Consider the following 21,270-nt stretch of genomic DNA (forward strand, 5'->3'; position numbering starts at 1 on the left):
GTATTTAAATATTAGTTCAAAATCAGAAACCATTGCAAGTATAATTTCAAATCACTAAAAGCACTAGGGAATACTTCCCATCCTTTATATGTAGGAGAATTAATTACTTATTGATATGTTCAATAAAGTCTGATTCTAACAGATGCAAAAATATCTAAAGTACTCAGTATCTCAAGATACTCAGTGATTAACTACATATTCCCCTTTTGTTATACAAAGAAAAGCAGCAGCTTTATATCATGTTAGAAGAACTCAAAGGGAACAAAAGTAAGCATGTCTTTTTGTTAATGTCTCATATAACAAGCTTCAAACTTTCCAAGGAAGTATAAACAACTGCCATTCAATCAGTTCTGCAGAAATAATGCAGTTAGACCAACAACACCAGGCATATTCTTGTTTCTGTTGCTCTCTAAGGTTTGATTAAGAGCAACCCAGATCCTTCTCCTTACTTGAACTCAGTATTGTTGCTAGGTGGATCTGTATGCCCAGGTATGATCTGTCACTAAAAGTCCTGTAAATTCAGTATGCCATGTAGCTAACTGTAAGATACGGATTGGCATGCAACTTGTCTTAAGGCAACACTATTATCTAGGCAAAATGAGGTTTATCTTTCTTTTTTTAACTCACATGGTTGCATTTACAAATTGCATTCAATTCTATCACTTAGAAAACAGCTAAACCTGTTCAATTTAATCTCAGATTTTTAACTTTTTAGATAAAAACTTGTGTAACAATGCTCATCACAAAGCATATTTCTACAATCAAATAATATATTCCAGAGCATTACTGTGGAGAGTTGAAATTATCTGAATGTCACCGTTACTGTTGTATCAACATATATCACTGCAATATAATCTTAAACAGTGCAACGCTCATCAAACATATATCCCACAACAACTAAGCCTATCACACACTGATTATAGCAGAATCCGTGAAAAGACTCTCCTTGCAATTAAAGATGAAAATAGTCCAGTGAAAGACTTGCAATTTCCAGCTTTTCTTGTTCCTAGAATTCCATGGGTTTTGTGCATCTGGGCTGGATATGGTGGTTTCAGGAGGCAGTGTGTGAAAATGCTAGGTCTGCTTTTGGAGAATTGCTTCATTATGTCAGGCAAATACCTGCACTGTAAAAGAAGGGCCTCAGTGCCACGTGTGGCACGTATGCATTGTCAGAGTAGAAGGGAACGACTGTGACAAATGAAGCTTTTTCAGTTAATTCATATTGTGTGTAGTCATCTCAGAGCCAAGAGGTTCCAGCTGGGACTGGTGCCTGATTATGCTAGAAGCTGTACCAAGTCAGACAGCAGCCTTCTCTTAGCACCTTAGGGGCTGAGCAGACAATCAGACAACTAGTGAAAGGAAAGAACTACAGTTGTTCCTTTTCAGCAAATGAGGAACTGAGAGCTAAAAAAAGGGCCCAGCCCTCAGCCAGTATAAATTGGCACAATAGGATTCAGGTCAGCACAAATATAACCAAGTTCCAGCAACTGAAGCAAACCCTAGAGTTGAATCTATAATGCCTGAAACAAATATAATGCATCCAGGTAAGATTTAACCATCTACAAACAGTGTAAAGGACAAAATGTACTTAAAAATACTGTAGTTCACATGTCTTTTTTGACAAAATCCACAGCATAAAATGATGGTGCCAGTTATCAAACTAGACAAGTATAGAATTAAAATGCTGCAATATAGACCAGACAGCTCATTGAACAGGTAGCATATATAAAGTACAAAAAGGGACAAGATACACCCCACCTTTTCTCAGGAGAAAATGATTTTTCTTGTAATTTTCTTAGTCTCAAAGTAACTGAAAGAGTTGAAGAAACAAAGTGTACTTTATACTGGGTTCTGACAAGGGAGTGAAGAAATGTTTCAGGGAATTTCAAAAGGAATTTATACATCCAGTTGGATCTTGAAAATATTCCAACAGAAACTTCTGGGTTTTAATTACACATAACAATGCTTTACTTTTCTCCCCTCATCACCCTTTTACATAAATTCTACATTTACTTCCATCAGACTCAAAAGGTGTTTCCCTTCAAAAAAGCAGTTGATTTCAAATGCTTTATTTTATTCTCTGATCTATAAGTATAGTACATTTCCATTCCCTTTGCCTTGTCCACAGAAAACAACAATGTGAAGAAGGGGTGGAGGGTCCATGCACCAGTTCCTCAGAGCCTCACTTCCCTGCCAGGAGAGGGACAGGGACATTTCACTCTGTGGGACATTGACTCCATTCCTATCTGCTTGTTCTCAAGTTGACAAATGGGACATTTCTGGGACCACACTAACTCATCCCTCTCAGCACATGGTAGCCTAGAAATAACCCACTCCCTTGATACCAGTCACAGACAAGAAGATACAGGAAAGCTAACAGAAAACAGATGTCTGATGGGATGGACAAAAGTGGAGCTCAGCAGAGCTACTGTTCTGTGTTCAAAACAGAAAGGAGAAAGACTTGAAACGCCTCAAACCAGTGACTCTCAGGGAAGTAAAAGTGCATTGGGACTGAGAAATTCAATGCAGATATAAATCCATGAGTAGCAGCTGTGGAGGCAGATTCAAGAAAACGAACAATTCTAGGATATGCAAGAAGAACCTTTGTCTGACCCACTAGAAAGAAATGCCATGGTGCCAATAATGGCATGAGCAACATCATCATTTTGTTGGTTAAACCATGTTTAGGAATGTACTTGGGTCTGTCACTTGAATTTGTAATAAGTACAAATAAAGTGAACCTGTAGATCAAGAGTTGTTCCCTTCTAGTCCTTCTAATTCGCTTTTATTTTTCAGGATTATTTTTGAATGTTTTACATCAGTGCTAATAAGGAACACTTCCATGATCTATAGAAGGATGAAGATATAGAAAGGACAAAAGAGGGGAGAGTCTTTCCTACATGAGAGACTCTGCAGGAAGGAATATCTATTACTTGCTACAGAAAGGTTTTTCCCAAAGTTACCTCACTTGAACTTATCCCCTTCTCCTTCAAAGATCTGCAGGCCATGGGATGTACAGTACTACAAAGCCAACCCTCACAGTAGGGTTCTTTGGCCAACATTGCACAACGAGCTGAGTACAAGCATGTGTTCAAAATGCTTATCCAGTTTTGTAATGCTGTTTGACAGGCATGTCTAAAATCTGCTAGTGAAGAGCAGCGTACTCTGAGCAGCATGAGACACTCCACATAATATCTGGAAAAGGTAGTCTGCGCTATAGGGCTCCTCCCTGTAAAACCTTGCCATATGGTAATGGCTGGGGACACCAGTAGTGGAACTGAATCTGCCATCAGTTTTATTAAAGGTGAATTCCCATCTATCCTGACTCCTCTGAAAAACATGTCACTGGTCACCTCTAGGTTCCCATCTTGAAAGGGCAAGTAGCACATGAATAAAAAAACACAGTAACTCCTCACATACAGAAATCCTGAATGTAAGAGGTGATACAGAACTTGTCTGCTAACTTGCCTAACACAGATCTTTCTCATGGGTTTTGCCTTGTATTTTATGACTGTGGTTTTAAATGTTACAAAACCTAGGGAAAGTATAATGGAAAGTATCTGACATTCAAGTGCTCGCTTCTTCAGAAATTGCTGTGCTGAATGGGAGGTTTTTAGAAGGACATTTTAATTCAAAATACGGTAACTTCCTTGGGAACAAATTATACATTGCCACTTTTTACTGTTGCTTGTTAGGAAACAAAAAAAACTACACATCACTGTTGAATCAAATGTACAGCTGAGATGATCTACTCTCAGGAATGACAAATTATTTTGTATATCCTGCTTTGTCTATGAACATAAAATCATTTCTTGCTTATCTGTTTCAAAGGAAAGCTACTACACCTGTGTATTCTGCTTGAAGTGTAAATCAGGATTCTTCTCTCATTTATATACGTGTAAATTAATTATATCAAATTACTGAGTGTAAATCCAGTTTAAATTCACAATCAAATTACATTTCCAAACTTAAATAGATTTTCTAAAGAAACCCAACCCTCTAAAAATCAAGACTTTACGCATTTTATGTGGACAAGACCATATTTCAACTCTATCTTTAACTATTCAAGCAAATTATATCTTCTATGCACTTGTTGTGGGTGGTGTTTTTTAATGTGCTCAAATATTGTACCAGATTTTAATCAAAACAGCTTCTCTATTAGTGTAAAACTGAAAAAAAAAAAAAAAAGCTGTCCCTGATTAAGTATTTGTAACAAGACCAGAGTCTGTTCCATTTTGCTGATAACATTTCTGTATTACTGTTTAACAATGACACATACAAGGCATAATTAACATTACAAAGTGCCTAAATTAACTTATTTTTTTCTTCATGAAAATACAAAGAACTAGGAAAAAAACACAGGAGAGCCAAAATACAAATTTTATTCAATCTGTTAACCTTTTCATTCTCTTACTAAAACTCTATGAAAGACAGAAGACCAGACATTCTGCAGAAAACAAAACAAAAAAGAAGAGACAGGCCACCCGTTGATTTTCAACTGCAGTACCAAGGAGTGATCTACTGTTACATGTTAAAGCAATTTACATACAAAAATATTATGAAAAATAGATCTTAAAAATGTTTATTATTAAAAAAATATCAGTCTGCTGGTATCCTAATACCTACATAAGCAGAGATCCAGCACTAGTCATAAGGAATGTTGTTAATTATCTAACTCTCTTTGACTTTCATTTCTTTCAAGTTACCTAGAAGGACAAAATTCTATTCTCCTTATTTAGATGTATATTCCCATTTGCTATTAATGAGATGATTTTGCTAGATTGGTTATAGATTCATATACAAGAACTTTCTCAAAGAATCTTAGACATAAAAGCTGCCTGGTTCTGTTTAGTCCACTCAGCTGTTACAGAAATTCTTCAGTTTATTGAAGAATAAATTCTCCTTTTGTAATCAAATATTATTTTCAGCTAGCTTTTAAATCACTCAGACATTTTATCCGATTGTACTGTCTGATAAAAAATTGCAGAAAGTCATAGGAATTGCAAAAATTTACACCACAGAACTTGCAAAGTGCTCAGCAACATAGCTACAGTGTGTAACTCCACAGTGATGCAGAAATATTTCAGAGTCTTTCAGAAGTCTGGAGAAACCTGTAAATGCTCACAAAAGACACTACAGAGATGAAACAATTCATCTCTCTTGGACACACAAGGTTTAATAATCCAGCCACCACAGACTCTTACCAATTAGCAAAGTCACTAAGAACACGACTCTAAAAAAAAAAAAAAAGGAAGGCAGTATATAGGCTACTGAATGACTTACTGTCTACTTGCTCAAAGAGAGGTATTCAGAACGTAGGATTATAGTTTCATTTTTCATATTTATGCCTTTAATTAACAGCGTTTCCCTTACATCTTTGACAAAGAGAACTAAACGTGAATTTTTCATTAAAATAGTAAAAAGTTCTATTTCATGATAATAGCATTACTACATATCCAGCTTTAATATATGTGGTCTTACACTCAGTCTGAAACTAAAGCTAAAAATATAATGGTGCCCACGTACAGCAGTGAATGCTATAGGTGCCAGAAATACACATATGTTGGCATCTTGCTATCTCAATTACCAGGGAAGACATAATTAAGCACATTGTGAAAATTACTAACTTCATCACTTTCATACTGTGAAAAAAAACCCCAAACTTGTAGGGTTTTTACTTTCTTGCTATAAGCAAGCACATATCCTTTAAAATGAACTAATGCTCACCTGCATTGGACTGCAGTTGATCTGTTGTTTTGCAGAGAGAAAATATGCTAACTTTGTATTTAAAAAAATTAGTATTTCTTTTTACACTGGATAAAATGTCCTGACAACCAGGACTGGAATAGAGATTGCTGCCTCTCAAACAGCTGAAAACAGGTTTTATCTCTGATATGCTGTCCTAGATGCAGTGAAACTTATATTCCTTTCAAACCATGGCCAGGCAGCAGAGGGAGGAGTGGAGATTACCCTGCCTGAAAGAGTCAGACATGCTCTGAAGAAGTCTCTGTGATAAAACACTAGCAGAGAAATACTACTTTGGCTCTTTTACCAGCTGTGGAAAAAGATGAGTGGGATCCTTGCAGAGTTGCAGCTCTGGACTCAAGTCATGTCACCTTCATAACCCTTTTTCTGTGTCTGGCTTAAGGGATGGTTCCTCTAAGCTCATCATGTTGAGTCTGTTTATTCTCAGTGGAGAGAAACGTGCATCCCGAGGGCTTGATGCATCTCATCCTACACTGGATGCTTAAAAGCACCCCAGCTATTCTTTGATCTCTGCATTGACTATAAAGACGCAGCAATTAAAATCAGGTGGAGATGTATACACAGCAGCCTTCTAAAACAGGCACTCAGGGTCCCTTTCCTTCACTCCAGGGAGGACAGATGTGAGGTGATGGGTCACGGCAAGGTTGGCAGAAGAGGTAGGAACACAGCCTGAGCCAGAAGCCAGCCACACTATCCATGAGATTGTGGCCATAACTTCCACATTTACATTTCAGTCACGAGTCTCTGTCTTCTACTCTGTCTCCCACCTGTGCTTGCCTCCCTGACCTGTCCCCTGAATATCCAGTGAATCACTTGGACTGGAGGAGCCTTTGCACACTAGAAGGAGAGTAGGTCTGGGAGGCAGCCAGAGTTTGTTGCAGGATGGAAACCAAAGTAAAAAGTGCACGCACCCTTAAGTATCACTGGGTATAACTGTCTGTATAAGGTTCAGCTGTCTGTTCTCCTCTTCACATGTCTGTCTGGGTTATGTCTAACTGAATAAAGGTAGCTCTTCAGGGCAGAGGCTGCTCAGGCCTTTATTTCTTTCTTATGCTCTACACAGGGCTTAGAAAAATATTGAATTATAATAATACTAGGAAGGCAACCTTTACAATTATGTGATTGTTCTTCACAGCACTGAGAACAGATTTCCAAACTCAATTGGTTTTCTCTTGTTACTAAACACAGTCACATTTGCAGTATTAATGCTACCATTCAGAGGGATGGAAAATGCCTGTACTCAAAAATTAGATGAGATTTCACCTGTGCTCTTAGTTAACATCAGCCTCAAACAGAAATTGTTTAATACAAAGCATTTTTTTTCCCCCTAATTTACCGGTTTGTTGATAAATCTTTTTAAGTTAGAAAAAAATCTGTGGAACAGACAACAGTCTTGGAAAGAATTTCTGGAGACATGTAATTCTAAAGCATACTTCAGTCAAAGGATCATGATCCTAATGGTCTTCACCTGTGATTTAGTACTTTGCTGTCTCAACTTGACTTTATTGCCATAGCAATGCAATGATGCTAGAACTACACTGTAAATAAAACATGCCAACTTAGTTGCACAGTCTAAATAAATAACTTCAAATTAATAAACAACTCCACCACACAAACATCAGTCAAAAATACAATTAAAAAGAGACTCTTGCTTTGTGTTGTAAAAATATAAAATAGTACTTGGACAGGCTGTTTCATATAAAATTCTTCCCTATATTCAGCAACTCCAAGGTCAAAGTACTGGAACTTCATTTTCCAAATTTGAAAGGATGATTTAATAATTATTTGGTATGAAGACAACTCTGTTTATCTACCATGCATACCATATCAAATTCAGTATAGCTTGATATATCGTGTGTTTTCATTCACGGTTTCATTACAGCCCTGTGAAGTATAATCATTTATTATACATTCTCTTGAATCTTTTCAAAACAGCAAAAAAAATGTAAAATGCAAAAGGAGATAAAAGAAAGCACCAGACATCTTATTAGAAAAACAGTATTTCATTTCTTACCCTCTTTGTTTTATCATGAACCCCATTGAGCACTGAACAGTGGTAGATACTGGAAAATAAAACTGAACTATAGAGCTTTATGCAGCTTTAATGTCCTACTACAACAGTGATAAATTCTGAGTGCCACCACAGTGTCACCGCTATGATAATTAATCAAGAAATAGATATCTCATTAAAGAGAACTAAGTATCTCAGAAACAGTCTTTGCTAGCAGAGTTAGAAATATATTGGCAAGGACCCATTGGTTCTTCTCCAAGTCTTTGCTAAACTTCAGTTCAACACTCTAACATGTCTAGGACTAATAGCAAAAGTCACTCAGGCCTTTGATACTCCTTTTCCTTGCCTCAGCCCAAAGCACCTAATTTTTCACAGAGCATTGGGTGAGTTATTCACACAAGGCTCAAATCACAGGCAAATGCAAGGGGTGGAGTGCAGCACCACATGAAGGAGGATTTTGGCCACTTACTTGTGACCCAGATTTCTTTCTTAACAGCTACATTCAAAGGAGTAGACATCAGGCAGACTACAGGGAATCATCTCCCCAGTTAACCTTGTTGGCAGAACGCATTACAGTACAAGGACCTGTCATCAAAGTAAAGAAATCTGCATGTGAAAGTGGAAAGTGGAATCTTAATAACAAATACTAATTTTCATCAATTAAAATGCTGTAATGTGTGTACACCAAATACTTGAAATGTGGAAGTATTTCTTGTTTGGCCAAATTTCTCTCATCTTCCTAACAGAAGCTTTGAATTTACAAAACAGTTAACTTCCGTTTCTTTCTCTGATGTCATTTTTGCAGAAAACACATTCTAATTCGTAAAGTCGTGCAGTTCTTACCTGGTACTCTAAGAAGAGAAATCAGCAATGTTTTCACAATAAAAGCCCAGCAGGCTTTTTGCAAAGTCACTGAGAATGGTGTTATAAAATGCCTCTACAAATAGCAATTGCAAACTAAACATTTATTTACCGTTATGTAGTCTTAGCTAAACATCATTTGCTCTAGAGGAAACGGAGTGACTAGGCAGCCTCAGCAGCTTGAATGAAACATTAGGAGAGTGTACCTGCATGACAATAAGAAGGTCAAACACCAAGATGAAAGAAGCCAAGAAGGCTCTTGAGACCTCGTCACTTGGCAGAAATCCACGATTCAGCTTGTCCCAGCTGATCCAGTCAGTGGTGATGACAAGCACAACTACAGAGGTCAGAGTAAACAGAACTGTCCTGTAAGGGGGAAAAAAAATTAGTTCAGAGAGAATATGATAGTAATGAAGATGCATCATTCTGTTTTATCTGACTTCTAATGGTCAATTACTGCTTTATCCATACTTTTCTGCTGATGAAAAGATATTGAAGAAAATTAAGTGCACAAACAAATGATTTAATTAAAAATAGGAGAGAAGTCAGCTGTATCCTTAGTAAAAAGAAATTCAGTAGCTAGTACAGAGTATGTTGCAAAATTAGGCTGGAGTGTGTAACTTGTTCTTAATTCCATATTATTTACTGAAGATGCAAACCAATTAAGTAAAATAAGAAAGAAATAAACTATAATAACATACCAAGGACTATATGATCTCGACCAAATTCAAATGAACAATTTCAGAGAACATTTTCTAAGGCACCAAAGACATTAGAACCTTTGAAAAGTCTTTTCTCAGATGCAGGAGCTATAGGACACTAATGGTGAAGTCTAATTTTTAAATAGAAACACATCTGTATGAAAGAAATTTTCACTGCACTAAATTAATCTTTAGTAAATTTGGGAGGATGTAGAAAGATTATGCTTTGTGTCTCCTATGATGTCCTTTGTATAAGCTTTCAACACATCTTATGGCATTTCTGAGAAGTGAGTGAAGAATGAATTACAAAAGTAATAAAGCCTCTATGTGAACGCTATGAGAATTCCAGAAGGCACATTTGACTAATTCATACAATTGTGCAAGATGGTATTTAAGAAAATATCTGTCTAAGCTATCCCCCTAAAATAGCTCTTCATCATTTCCAGCAGCACTTTGGTGATATCCTTCAGAGTTGGCAGCAAAGACTGATTGAATTCCTGGTTCTGTGGAAGCAGGCAAATCTAGCTGGTAATTTGAGGGGGAGCAAGGCTTCTCCCAGTAGCCATACCTGTCAGTAAATCTGTGCTATAATAGGGTCATATCAACATCTGAATGCACGCAGGCAGCTAAATAATTGTGGCAGGGTGGAGTTTTTTTCTACAGCAATAAAGTCTCATTTTCTTCAGCTACCGAGGGCTGTAAAACAATCTGAAGAATATTCCTCATGACACTTTCAAACAGGACAAATACTCAGCAGTGTAAAAGAAAAGTCTGTACACCAGTAGTCACAGGCTACCAGTCTGTATGCCTTTTCTTTTTATATATTAGCCTTGCCTGAGCAGGAAGGGAAAACAAATACTCATATAAGCAGTAGTGTGCACATTTGGACTCCTTAACATCATTCTTTTGTGGCACGATGGGCTGTCCTTCTTCACAATATAATGAGACACGAAATTACTTGATTGCTACCACCTTTATCTTTGAGCATTTGTTTTTATTCTTAATAAATAAATTCAGTTATATTAAACACTGTGGTTGGCACAATAACTGTATCCATTAAGTGTATTACCAGCATCTAGGCAAGAAAAAAAAAATGAATGAGGCATATTAGATTTAATTAGACTTAAGCAATATTCAAGCCTGCTTATCCCCAAAACATTTGCTTAGCTACCATGTCACCCATCAATACCTGAACCTGACTGACTTTTCTACAAGCTCCACTTTGGCACATACCCAGAATGGTTTACTTCAGGAGGGCGATTCATTACAGTGTTTCTGGTTTGCATATAGTCTCTTGAGAGCCACAAAGGTGTTTTTTTCCCCACCTATTTCACCTACATATCTGAAATTCACACAGAAATAAATGTTTTCGCTTTAGCTGAGAAGTTCTCCAGAAAGAACCCAGTCCTCAGCTCTTGTCTGCTGGCTGGTGCAGACTGTCCTGGCCACTGGGTGCACACATTTTCCTTGTCCTCTTTCCAAGGAACCCCCATCTCCTGGTGCGCAGGTAGTTTAGAACCGAAATTCAAGTCTGTGTGGTTTGCTATGGGAATCATGTACCCAGAAGTTATGCTCAACACTATTCTGCTTCAGTCCTGTTGAATTATGCATTTGTGTTTTGGAGTAAGAGTTCAAAGCATGGAAGGTCACACTCTGGCATGTATGCAAGCAAAGGCAGTCATATTTTTTATGCATGCTCCATTGGCATGCATGCAAAGACGCATGTATGTGCTCAAGCTCTGTTTTCCTTGAGGAAATGCATATGCACTTAAAGAACTGCTTTGTTATTCATTGTGAAATGTCAAATAGTGAGGGAAGCAGCAAATGTGCTGCTATTAGAATATGAAAATGTGAAACCAATAAAAAAGGTTAGAAACAGAGTTTTGAAATGCTTACATTGAACAGCATAATTAGCACTCAGTTGTATTTTTGATTTATGATACTGGAACACAGCAAGACATTCAGTGCATGCTTTTGGAGTTATTACCAACTGAGTTTTTCTGGGTTGGAGTTCAGTTCACTTCTTGTGAAAGTACAGCATTGCCCCAGTGTCCTTGGGGATTAAGAGAAGCAGCTGAGGATTTAATTTAACTTGACATAACTAATATCAGATGCACCAATATGAGCTACCCTGCAATATTTAGGCCAGTGTAGTTTGTCCTTTATTCTGCAATGCACATTATTGAGAAAGAGCTACACCATCAAACTATCCACAGCATGGATGGCAGGACCTCTCCATCTTCTGCTTACAGAAGGGCTATGAGGGGAAAAACAAGAGAGGATTGATTCTTCTCTGTACCAAATATTAAGAAATGCAACTTCTTTCTCTACTTCACAAAGAAAATGCACTTTTATATTTCACTTCTAATTCTAGCTTGCTGTATTGAATGATTATGGGCCCTGGGAATCTATTCAGCTACAATGACACACATTTTACAACCTAATCCATATTCTTCAAGATACAAGGTTGCTACGAAGAATAAAAATTTTAAAAAATGTCTGCAAAAAAACACTGTCAAGGCCAATTGCATACCAAAAAGTTAAAATTACTAGGTAGGCCCAGAAAAGCCAGTACTGTGCTTATAACTGCCAGTGTTGCTCTAAAATCCCCAGTTCTATACTGGGGGATTTGGTGATATCTTTTGGAGTTGGCAGCAATGATTGACTGAACTCCTGGTTCCGTGGAAGCAGGCAAATTTAGCTGGTAATTTGAGAGGGAGCAAGGCTTCTCCCAGTAGCCACAGCTGTCAGTAAATCTGTGCTATAACGGGGCATACCAACATCTGAATGCATGCAGGAAGCTAAATAATTGAGGCAGGGTGGAGGAGGAAAAGCTTGAAGAGAGGAACTTTTTACTGCCAGGAACCTCTCAAGAGGCAGATAATTTTTTTAACTGTATCTCTATAATCATTGACAGCCAGGACTGAGTTTGGTCTTGAGTCTGTCAAACCAAGCTACTCATACCAAACTGAATCCACACTGGTGGCTCTCATTTGCCAACAGAACATTAATTTTGTCCTCACATACTTAGCAAGGGCCAAACCAGATGTGTTTGGATTCTGCATCTTCCCACAACAGCAGTTTCTTGGAGTGTAAACTTTGCTTGAGCTGACAAACCACTTAGCATCTATCACCCAGCATATCACCCACTATGAGAGGTTATGCACAACATGAACCAGAAGCTTGAGCAGGTTTTTGTCATTGGTGGTGGCTGCAGACAATCCCTCATGGCAGACAGGGTCATAACCTCAACCTTGCAGTCTCTACCATGCAGAAATGCCATTTCTGGAGAAGAAAGGCTTTGACATCTCATTTTCTTCTACATTACTACAATTAGAAGTACAGAACATCCACATGCAATGGGCCATCTTCAACAAACTAGGCCAAGTACCACCTGCCATTAATTTACCTACAATGTCTCCACACTGCTGTCCTAGTGTTCATTAGCGTAGCCACCATTCTCTGAAGTCTGGACAACCCAAACCTAGACAAGTAGTTTGGAAAGCACTTAGAGGTGGAGAAATTCAGAGCTGGTATGTTATGTCACCAGTCACATGCTCCCATCAGAGGTGTCATCCACAGCTTTTGTCTGTGTGTGTGATCATCTGAACTTTGCAAAAGTCTGAGATGCTGGTCACATATGAATCTTCTGTTTTATCAGTGGAGGTCATAGTTATGTGAATGGAAAAACACTGTCACCGTAGCATAATGCATACACTGGTGGATAAGAGGTTTGCATGGAAATGTTTAGAAAACAGGGCATCTTTGATTTGGGGCAGTTCAGTATACAGCTACTGACTTGCACTGAAGGCAGTGCTGCACATTCCCTGCTGTTTCTGGGGAATCTCAGTCAGTAAGTTTTTATATGACCATAAATGTCACAGCATGCTCATGGAACTTGCACTGGGATGCTTTACTATGAGATCACAGGCTTCATTTGTTCACCTAGACACAAGCTTCCAGATGACCTGCGTGCCACACTCCGGCACAGCTGTGGCCACAGGGTGAACAAGAACAGGAAAAACTTAAATCAGAAACACAGGTACGTTAAATAAACAAGACACACTTACAAAGTGTAAGGAAATAAAATAACCTGGACAAAAACATCAAGAACACAAAGCCTATGCAACATCAAAGCAAGGAAAAGTAACAGAAGCAAAATAGGGGTGGCTGAGGCCAACACAATTCCTAGAAAATAAAATTAGAATAGTGTGTATTTGGGTGAGCAGAGCTGTGCCTTTCTTCAGCAGACAGTAATCTAAAGCTAAAGTGCCAGGGCTACCTGCCTTCATCTACTCCAAAATACTAAGGATAGGGTGGATTTTCCTAAAAAGATCTTCCAGAAGTCTAAGATACACCCTAAATGTTCCGTGAACAAAAGCAAAACCCACAAAACCCAATGGAGTGAGTAATCCATCCAGTGCTGTGAGGACCTAATTTTTTTTTTGGTATTTGTCAGAATCTTTGCCCAGTAGGTGTTTCTATTCCTGCACTCTGAGCTACTTCATGGGTGACATCACTCAACAGTGGCAAAAGTAAAGATGACTCTTCCCATTGCTTTCAACCAATACTGGCTTGTTTCCATTTTCCAAGTGGTAGGCACAACATATGATACTCACCTTCCTGGGATATGAGGAGCAGGAGCTGCCACACTGCATGCTGGACATAACTGCAATAATAAGGTAATTTTGTAGGCTCAGTCTGGGACTGGAGACACTCCAGACTCTCCAGACTCCCTTACAGTGCTGTTTTGCCTGTGCCTTCATCTTACTTCAGACAGACATTGTTCTTGCCCTGGCTGACTGGTCTGTAACTCTTCTTTTGTCTTGCACAATCCTGAGCTTATGAACTGCAAGTTCTTTATGAACGGGCTAAGCCCAAATTTGTTATGGAAAAAAGAAAGAGCCAGTTATTCCTGGTATCTGCAATGCAGTTGCTGTTCTCTGAAGGTGTATCTCAATTCAGATATATCAATAATTCTCTAGATCCATAACTAGCAAGAAATAAAGACCTTCTCCCATCAGAAGCCAGCAATTTGAAAACTCCATTTTGAAGACCGGGGCAGGGAATGTCACAGTTGAGCCTGTTCAGATTGGTGTGCAGACTGCCTGCCATACCGGGGCTTGCAGTCTGTCTGCCTAAAGGGAAATCCCACCACTGCCATCTGAAATGTCACTAGCACCATCCCATGCCTGTGCAGTCCTTGACTTGAGAGAACACTGTGTGCCAGAGCAGCAGATGGACTTCTCTGAAACACAAAGCTGAGCTCTGGAGGAAGAGCTGTGAGAGACTAAGCCAGGAAGGGAAGGGAAGGGAATACCCATGCTTTGCAATCTACAACTGCTGTCAACTGTTGATGCAAACCTAAGACTTTCTGGCTTTATTTCTAGGGCAGGGAGGGCCACATCATTTAGTTTTGTTTTAATTCCAAAATAACAGCGCTGCCACTAGCCCTCCTGCTAAAAGGTTTCCCTGGCTTTATCTATAAACTGCCCATGCAAGGGCACATATTCTGATCTCTCAGTAACATTATGGACCATGACAAAGGCAGTTCAAACTGGAAGGCTGGATTACCAGTGCTGCTCCATTGAATCAATATGCCAAGCATGAGGTTACTGACATTCTCAGAAGTCTTGGCTGAGAGAAGACACTATGTACTGCAGTGATCTTAGGTCCTGGCTGCTTGGAGACACCCTCTTCTGCTGTTTTGCATGTCCTACCTCCCACATTAAGAATTGACTAGGCAGAATCCATGGGACCCTGACTCATCCCCTTGCAGTCCCAATGCAGTACCACAAAAACATTCATAGCACATCCCCTCCACACCTATGTCAGAAGTACCTTTGACTCCATCCAGCCACATCTTCAGGAAACAGTTTGAGTTATTTGTACTGAGTTGAAAACTGAACAAAACAGAATTTGTCCCTGGAAAGATAAAGACAAGCTAATAAAAGTACACAAGTTCACAAAACACTTAATGTTGGAAACAAGAACTGTTTCCAGTCTGAGTCTCCTGATTCTTCATGTCTAAATCAGCAGGACAAGGTGTACTGAAAACAAATTCTGGTCTGTGATGGGACCTCATTTCTCAAACTGTCACATAGTGAAGGTGAAGTTTTTCACAGCTCAAATATCAGATACAATTCTTTGCACAACCATATATAGGGGGAAGATAATGCTACCTACAATTTACCAGTAACTTTGAGATTCCGCTGTTAGAGCTATTTAGAATTTTCTTGTCTTGCATGACCCTCTGCCAAATCTTTTATGAAGCTACAGCTTTGATGATCAGATAACAAGATTTCTGCTAAGATTGACTGAAGAGATGAAAGACAAACAGGCTATTTTCCTCATCTTCATTTTGTCTTTTCCAAGGGCCAAAAAGCGGTATCTTTGCCCTGTGACTACACCTTCTCCTGAAAAAATCCTACCTGTGCTTAGTCAAAAGTAGCTCTTAGGTTTGTATGACATAGCATTTTGAGAACTTTTCATCACGCGTTCACACATAATTGCCGCTAAGCCAGGTTATTTAAAAACTGTTAAACAATGCTAATAAGCATTCCAGGTATTGCTTAATACTATGTACATTTGGGACAGAAGAACACATTAACAAAGAAACAAGATCATAAATTCTATATTCCTATTATTGTTCATTAAGGACATAAGCATATATAATTAATAAAATATATAATATATATGTGAACTTACTAACTAAAAAAAATTAATTAGCATATATTATAGGTATCTTTAAACTCTAAGCAAAACCATCTAGCAGTTTACCAACATTCATTAAAACTTTCAGTTTCTGATGGTGCTGTAGGAAACAGAAATGCAATTCTAATAAATGTTTTATAAATCACTATTTATGTTTTCATAGAATCATAGAAACCTAGAATGGTTTGGGTTCTAAAGGATCTTAAAGATCATCTAGTTCCAACCCCCCTGCCCTGGGCAGGGACACCTTCCACCAGACCAGGTTGCTCAAAGCCCCGTCCAACCTGGCCTTGAACCCTTCCAGGGAGGGGGCAGCCACAGCTGCTCTGGGGAACACATGCCAGTGTCTTACCACCCACACAATAAAGAATTTCTTCCTTATAGCTAATCTAAATCTGCCCTCTTTCAGTTTAAAGCCATCACTCCTCGTCCTGTCGCTACAGTCCCTGATAAAGAGTCCCTCACCACCTTCCCTGTAGTCCCCTGTAAGTACTGGAAGGCTGCTGTAAGGTCTCCCCTGAGCCTTCTCTTCCCCAGGCTGAACAACCCCAGCTCTTTCAGCCTGTCCTCATAAGGGAGGTGCTCCAGCCCCCGATCATCTTCGTGGCCTCCTCTGGACCTGCCCCAACAGGTCCATGTCCTTCTTATGCTGGGACCCCCAGAGCTGGTCACAGCACTGCAGGTGGGGCCTCATGAGAGTGGAATAGAGGGGGAGAATCCCCTCCCTGGACCTGCTGGCCACACTTCTCTTGATGCAGCCCAGGACACAGATGGAACCAGATAACTCCTCCTCAGCCTCCCTGATGCTACGCAGCCTTCCCACGCCGCCTCCTGCTGCGGGCAGGTGCCGCACCTGGGGACGGACACCTTTTGCAGCAGCTCTGCCGCCTGTCCCTGCCCCAGGAGAAGGGTCTGGGCACTTGCTGCGGCCTGAGCCCTCAGCTGCAGATTGCTCTTGTGAAAGCTGCTGGTTCCTGGAGGGTCTCTGTGCCTCCTTGAGGTTTCCCAGGCTCAGTAAACCCTCCCTGTACGCTGCCATACCCCACTCCACTGTGGAACATGCCTGCACTGAAGCTCATCGCCTCAGCAATCAGTTGCAGTGGTTTATAATGTAAATTTTTCATGAAGGTGCCAAAATAGTTAAAAGCACCCTGAGAAAACAGATACAGAAATGGAGGAACAAATTTTACTGCTCTTGATGCTTAAAAATGCTTTCCAGTCCTCAGGAAAGAAAGATCATCCATCAAGTTAAATACTCTCCATAATTTTTAATCCCAGAATCAGCACTGGCCAAACATACCATCCCACAGTGTACAATAACTATAAAGAACAATGTCACTGCAGATGTTCATATGCAAATGCCAACACTTTTTATTTCACTTGTTTTAATTAAGAAGGGTTCTGTTATTAGATGTGTCAAAAATAACAACTCTAAAACCATTTAAAATAAAATATTTAGTCTGCCTGTTGCTTAGTGTCAGCACCACTTCTGCAATTAAGCAAGTGTAAGGAACAGATGCTCTGCTGGTGAAAAGCATCTGGGCTCTCTGGAGCAGCAGGGATTCAAGCCTCCAGCTGGCCATGGCTCTTCTGCCCCTGCAGGACAGTGCTCTGAAAGGAGAAAGAGCAGGGACTCGAGAGCTCTGCCTTTATCAGCAGCTGCTGCAGTGCAACAGGGAAGTGCAATGCCAGAGAGGGACACAGTTGGTGCCGAGGACCCCATATTCACAATGTTTGCATCTTAGGGCCTGAGCTGAGCACCCATTTGTAACTGCAGCTCACTAGTTGAGATCCCAGAGAGCAGCTTCCACTTCAGCAGCACCCAGAAGAAATCCCACTTGTGCATCCCAAGACCAATCCATGCCGTGAGCCAAAGGGCGGGTGGAGAGATGACTGGGAGATCCACTTCAGAAGTGTGCTACTGAAGTGAACCGCTAATGCAGACACATCCTAGAAGTCACACATGACAAATATCTAGGAATATTTGGATCTCTTCTGTTAAACTATGGTGCTTGTTCCCCTGATGGGGACAAATATGTGTAGAGATACGGAATAATACTACTGACAGATTTCAGGGCAACACACCCCCCGATGGCATTCTCCGCAGACATGAGTAAGTGGGACAAAGTATATTCATGTAGATTACCATCAAAAAGATTTAATTATCTGAAGTTAATTACTGATTAGAATAAAATGGGTTTTAATTCAAACTTTGAACTGCATTACCTTTTTAAAAACCTTGCTATCACAACAGTGTATTTCTGAATTCTATCTTACAGTAGGAAGTAATGGGTAACTAATTCAGTATTTGTCAGTAGCTGCCAGTTCTGAAATATCTGTTCTGAAGCTGCAAGTTCTGAAATACAATCTGTTTCAAATAGGGAATAGCAAAGGCAACTTTATGTTGGGACTGGCTCATAAATGCTTATCAGCAGCAGATACCGCACATTCTGAGAACCCTGCATTCCCAGTTAAGTCTCCTAGTCTATGCCTGTCACCATTCAGCCAGGTGAGCTAAAGAAATTATACACTGCAGAGTATAAAGGATGCTAAGAGTTTGGCAAAACTGGAGTTGTTTATTCTGCATTTTTTTACATTCACTTTACTTAGAAAAATGAAAAACATTTTTGTGAATGTAAACAGCACTGGTTTATTTTTTCCAGTTATATCTGTCAAAGAAAGGATATTACCTCTCCCACAAACCTTGTTTTACTTCTCTCCTTTGACTGTGACAGTAGCAATTTTATTAGAGTGTATCAATATGATTCCAGAGCTATTTGGGATCTTTGTACAAAGATTTGTATAAAGTCTGAAATTACATTTATGTTAATGCACAGAGGAAACATTTTACTGTGTTTTATGTAATAAAACGAATAAGATTAGGTAATGTAATCACATGGTGAAATATTAGAATTCTAGAGAGCATCATTTTTTTATTATAGGTAGAAACATCTTTGAGTTTTCCTTTGCCACACCATTAATTTACTAAAATGAAAGCGTTATCTATTTCAAACAGCAGCTCATTTAAATTAAACTCATCAGCCATAAGCTTTAAGTTTCAAATGCCATTTCCTATCTGTGACACAGAAAAGGAAAAACAGTTTAAGAAGATTCGTGGTCTTGCTTGTAAAAAACATTTTCAATCAACACCTATCATATGCAGGGTAGTATAGGACTCACATGAGTTATATCCAAGGAACTCTACTCCATGTTCAACTTCCAAAGTTAGAAGTTAATTGCCTAACTCCAGTAGAAAGCATTTTGAAAAACTCCACAATTCGACATAAGGCAAAGGGAAGCCATTTTTCTGGTTTACTTTCAGATTGATACATCACTTGCTCTATCAACAGAATGGAGGGTGGAAGACAGCTGGCTCAAGAAACAACAGAAACAAGATTTTAAAAAATGTTTTCAGAGCATCGAATGTGCCTCGGACGTGCCTGGCAACTTTTCAGTGAAAATGGTTTATATTCAGACAAGGGCAGTTCATCAATACATGGAATTTGCATGTGAAAGGGCTGATTTCTGTAACATGAGGGAAGCTGTGTCAGAACTGGGCATGATTCCTGCACCTTGCTGTGGTTGAGGAGCCAGGAGTTAGGGCAGCATCTCAGCTGCACGAGATGAGGCACACAGACCTGGGGCCAATACCTATTCTGTGTGATTCAGACCAGGTATTTGAATATCAGTCTTAAAGAGACCAGCTGAATACCATAATAACCAGGCTTTTGGTTGCTATATGGTACTGTTTGTTCAGATTCTCTAGTTGGAGCTGCTCTACTTTGTAAAAACAAGTCAACATTAGTACTGCTCTCTGGACATGGATTTCCCACACCCAACTGAGTGTCTTAGTAGTTAGTTATTAAATCTTCATGTTATTCTCAGTCCCTGCTAAGAGTTAGGTAAAGGCTTGCTGTTCAGCATACCAGGAAGACATGCGATCATATGCCAAAACATACATAACAGGGACTTTGGCTTGCCATGTTTCCAGCATCCCCGGTAACTGTCACAGCAACTGGTTATGAGAAGAAAACATTCTTGGTCTCCTTTTCTCAGTTATCATGAAGTACTAAGTAGTTTTAAATTCATTGCAATGTAGAACAGGAAAAAGCTTTTGAAATGGAAAAAAAACATGTATCTTTACATTTAGAAGGCAACTCCCATTTCAAATGCATTTAGATGGTAATTGAAATGCTACTCTTAAGAGCCTAAAATTAGGCTCTTCAGATCTATAGCAGGAGCTAGAAGTGTATCCCAACACCTCCTTGATTTTCCTGAGTTGAAACATGTTATTAAGTTCTAGTTTTAGAAACAAGCAAGAGCACAAGTGTGGATTTAACACATTTTCAAGCCTATCTATGATCTGACTTATCTGGATTTGTAGATAGTTGATTTAAGACAAACCAATTGATTTTCAGAAGACCCAATTAACAATATATGTCATAAAGGTGGTAAAAATCAATGACTTAATAAACCAATTATTTAATAAATAAATAACTTTATTCGTCATTTCCCAGCTACTGAATTCACTAATGTCTTTTATATTCACAATTTATTTCATAATTAATGAGACTTTAGCCCTGATCAAAGTTTTACTACATAGACAATGCTTTGAATGTTTTCTTCAGGGTATTATAGACTCGTATTTCTTTTCTGCATTTAAATTACTCAAATTTTTTCCCAAGTCATGTGTGAAATCTGCTACATTTTGTCTAGAGCCAAGTGAACAACTGATCGTTACTATTTCTAACACAGCTTATTTTTACATCTGGTTTAGTTCAGTACAATTAAAACATTTTATAAGGAATTCAGACTGAGCCAGAAACTTAATCATAGATGGGTTTTTTTAGAAATCTACATGTGAGTTAAAGTATCTGATCTCTCATTACAGTCGACAGAGAAGTAGTCTAAGATTCGGTTACCTAAACATATGTGTTATCTGGGGCACTGTGGAGTACCTTGGCTGGCCTCCAGACCCTATAACTGAAGGTCTCCTCTGAGTCCTGTGCACTTTTTCAATAGCCTAAAGCATTTTGAATTGTAGTCAATGCCTACATTTAGGCACCTGAATCCCACCTTTATTCAGTCGGTGGAGTCTGGGAAATTATTCAGGTGACTAAATACAAGTTTCTACTCAAATTGAACTGAAAGACCATCATCTGCATTGGTCAGAGCTCCATTGACTGTACTAGAAGCTGGCATGTCGACAGCCATAAT

At 39.1% G+C, this 21,270-nt stretch overlaps 1 protein-coding gene across 8 annotated transcripts in view; it reads right to left on the reverse strand.

Annotated features, from left to right (window-relative positions):
• TMEM117 (transmembrane protein 117) overlaps positions 1-21,270 on the reverse strand; it is a 218,666-nt gene that overhangs the window by 32,262 nt on the left and 165,134 nt on the right. For all 8 annotated transcript variants that reach the window (XM_033000018.2, XM_042793392.1, XM_033000015.2 and 5 more), the window contains one exon: positions 8,845-9,004. In XM_033000018.2, the coding sequence (XP_032855909.1) occupies positions 8,845-9,004 (160 nt within the window). The remainder of the gene's footprint in view (positions 1-8,844; positions 9,005-21,270) is intronic.

This window comes from Tyto alba, unplaced genomic scaffold (genome assembly GCF_018691265.1).
Source record: "Tyto alba isolate M040663 unplaced genomic scaffold, T.alba_DEE_v4.0 Super-Scaffold_2, whole genome shotgun sequence".
NCBI classification, from domain to species: Eukaryota; Metazoa; Chordata; class Aves; order Strigiformes; family Tytonidae; genus Tyto; species Tyto alba.